Raw genomic sequence first — 2580 nt, 5'->3', positions numbered from 1 at the left:
GTATACCCAGAAAAAATAAACTTTATTAAATCAAGTTCTGGTGTTATTATTTACTAGGTTTTACCCCACTGGTTCTTAAGTCTTGACTGCAATAATTAGGTATAGTCCATCTATTTGAGAAAATATAGCAATACATGAATTTTATCTCAGAATTTTATTAAGTTGATAAAAGAATTAGTTGAGCATGACTTGACTCAAGAGTTGAGAACCATAGATACTTTACCATATAGTAAATGTAAACATACTTATTTATAATGTAGCATAAATGATAAACTATATGCTTCTGATTTAAATTTCAGGTTCCATAATGTAATGGTGAGCACTTTGGACTCTGATGTAAATTTCAAATTCCCTGTCACTAAGGAACAAAGGCTAACACTTGAACAGTATAGGTAAAGGAATACTTTTTTCCTCCACACTTTGTCTTCTTCTGGCAAATTCTGCTTATCCTTTACTCTGCTCCTCATTGTTCATTTTCCTCATGGGTCTATGGTAGGTTCTCCCTTTCTTGATTTAGGACCATTTTCACTATTTACAGAAAATTCTTAGTCTTTGCTTGTAAGGGTTCACTAAGTTCACTTTAAATACTGAATTTTAATCAATGGGAGCTTTTAAGGAGGTATCATCTCTCAATTATGCTCTGTAAATGTAACCCTAATTACTTATTATCTTGAAATGGTTTCTTTTTCTGCTGACATGATTTTCTAGCACTTTGGGTTTTGTTCCTGGGTCCTTGATTGCTCAGGGGAGAAAGGGTTTTATCTTACACATGTTTTTGCAGGAAGATTAATATTCTGAGAGGAGTCTGAGCTGAGAAGAGTTTCCTCATGGTCAGAAATAAGGACTTCTTGCTATATCCTATTTAGCTTCTTTTACTCTCCCCTCTCTCTCCCCATTTCCTACCTAGCAAGTTGTAGATATCACTGTTTAATTTCAGTAGTGTGATGTTAATTACACCAGCACAATCCTTGCCTGATCATTTACACATATGAATAACCTATATGGATATATGGGAGCAACAATGCACGAATGGGCACAATCTACTTTTAAAAAATGAAAAGAATTTAGGTTTTTGAAAAAAAATTTCTAATCAAGTATGCTGGAGACATGACAAATTTTTCTACATAATCTTTAGATAAAATCTCTATAATAATGGCCATAAAGGATAAAGAGATTCCCACTCCCCAGTCCCCTGCTATCTTCTTGTCTTTTCCATGGCTCTATATCTTAGAAAAAAGGGCATGGATAAGAGAGTTAACATTTCTTGATTACCTTTTATGCACAAGAGAGCTATATGTATAAGTCATCTCATTTTTAACTTTTGCAAAAATTCTATTACTTTTAGTATCCATATTTTACAGGGGAGACAAAAAAGAGGAGCTGAGATGTTAAGTAATATTCTTCAAAAGTGCATAAAAATTATTTATTAAAGGTCTACTATATTAGCATGATCAGCAAGACAAGCATAATTCCTGACTTCCCAGGGAAAATAATTGAGCAGAGAAAAAAAAATCGCTATTTTCCAGGTAGGTATAGCAATGTGCAAAGAAATTCAAAATATTAGTAAAAAATGGAGAAAAGAAACAAAACAAAGCAAAACAAATCCAAAATAGTGTTTTGGATCCTGAAGAACTTACAGAAAAAGTGTATTTGGAATAGCCGGGCGAGTCTGAGGCAGGAGAGGTGGTTGTAGCTACAGAACACACTGAGTTTCATGTTGCAGAGGTGGGTAATGGGTGTGATGACCAGGTAGTAAGGCCATGGGAGGGGCGCCTAGGGCCTTGGTGCCAGAATATTAGTGAGCTAGAATTTGAACCCAGACGTATCTTTTTCTTTTCTCTCTCTCTCTCTTTTTTTTTTTGATTTAATAAAGTTTTATTTTCCAAAATGTACAGTTGGTGGGATCTTGTTCATGCATCTTCACCAGCAGCTGGGGCATCTCCACCCTTGGTGTTTCTGGTGTAAGTTACTTGAGCTCTGTGCTTTGAAACCAGTTTAATAAGTCCTTTACTAAGGAGCTCCTGAAGGGCTGCCCTGGCCAGGGAATCTCGAATTTTCAGTCTCTCAGAGACAACAGCTGGAGTTATAAATTTATAGTTGGGAACTTCCTTACAGAGTTTGTCGTATGTCGCTTTGTCAAACAAGACCAGATCATTGAGCTTGTCCCGAACTTTGCCTTTGGACCACTTCTTCTTTTTGGCCTTGCCTCCAGATTTGTTCACTGGGTCTTTGTCCTTCTTGGCCGACTTTCTGGCATCTTTCTTCTTCTTGTCATCCTTGGGCGGCATAGCGAAGCTGGGAGAGCAGCGTCTACCCCTGCAGCCTCGCTAAGATGTCAGACAAAAAGGAAACAGACTTATCTTTTTATAAGTCCACATTCTTTCACTATAGCACATTGCACTCATATATGAAATGATAGATATTTAAGGGAGGAATTCAGCACCATAGACATTAAAGTACTCTGAAAGCTTTCTGGAAGCCTCTTTTCTAAAAAAATTAGCAGCAAACCAGAGACAAAATTTTGAAGGAGGAAACATGGATCTGCTTTTGGTATCTCCTCAGTTTTCTTCCTTCCTCCTC

General features: G+C 36.7%; 1 protein-coding gene across 1 annotated transcript; it reads right to left on the bottom strand.

The window, feature by feature from the left end:
- Positions 1 to 1850: 1850 nt before the first annotated feature.
- On the bottom strand, positions 1851 to 2350 carry LOC118004699 (40S ribosomal protein S25-like). Its single transcript, XM_034996254.1, has one exon. The coding sequence runs from the start codon at positions 2286 to 2288 to the stop codon at positions 1911 to 1913; it is 378 nt and encodes a 125-aa protein (XP_034852145.1). The 5' UTR covers positions 2289 to 2350; the 3' UTR covers positions 1851 to 1910.
- Between the last annotated feature and the right edge of the window lie 230 nt (positions 2351 to 2580).

This window comes from Mirounga leonina, unplaced genomic scaffold, assembly GCF_011800145.1.
Source record: "Mirounga leonina isolate KUSES-001 unplaced genomic scaffold, KU_Mleo_1.0 Mir_93, whole genome shotgun sequence".
Taxonomy (NCBI): Eukaryota; Metazoa; Chordata; class Mammalia; order Carnivora; family Phocidae; genus Mirounga; species Mirounga leonina.
The sequence above is the reverse complement of the archived record's forward strand: the minus strand, read 5'-3'. Positions and strand labels throughout refer to the sequence as shown.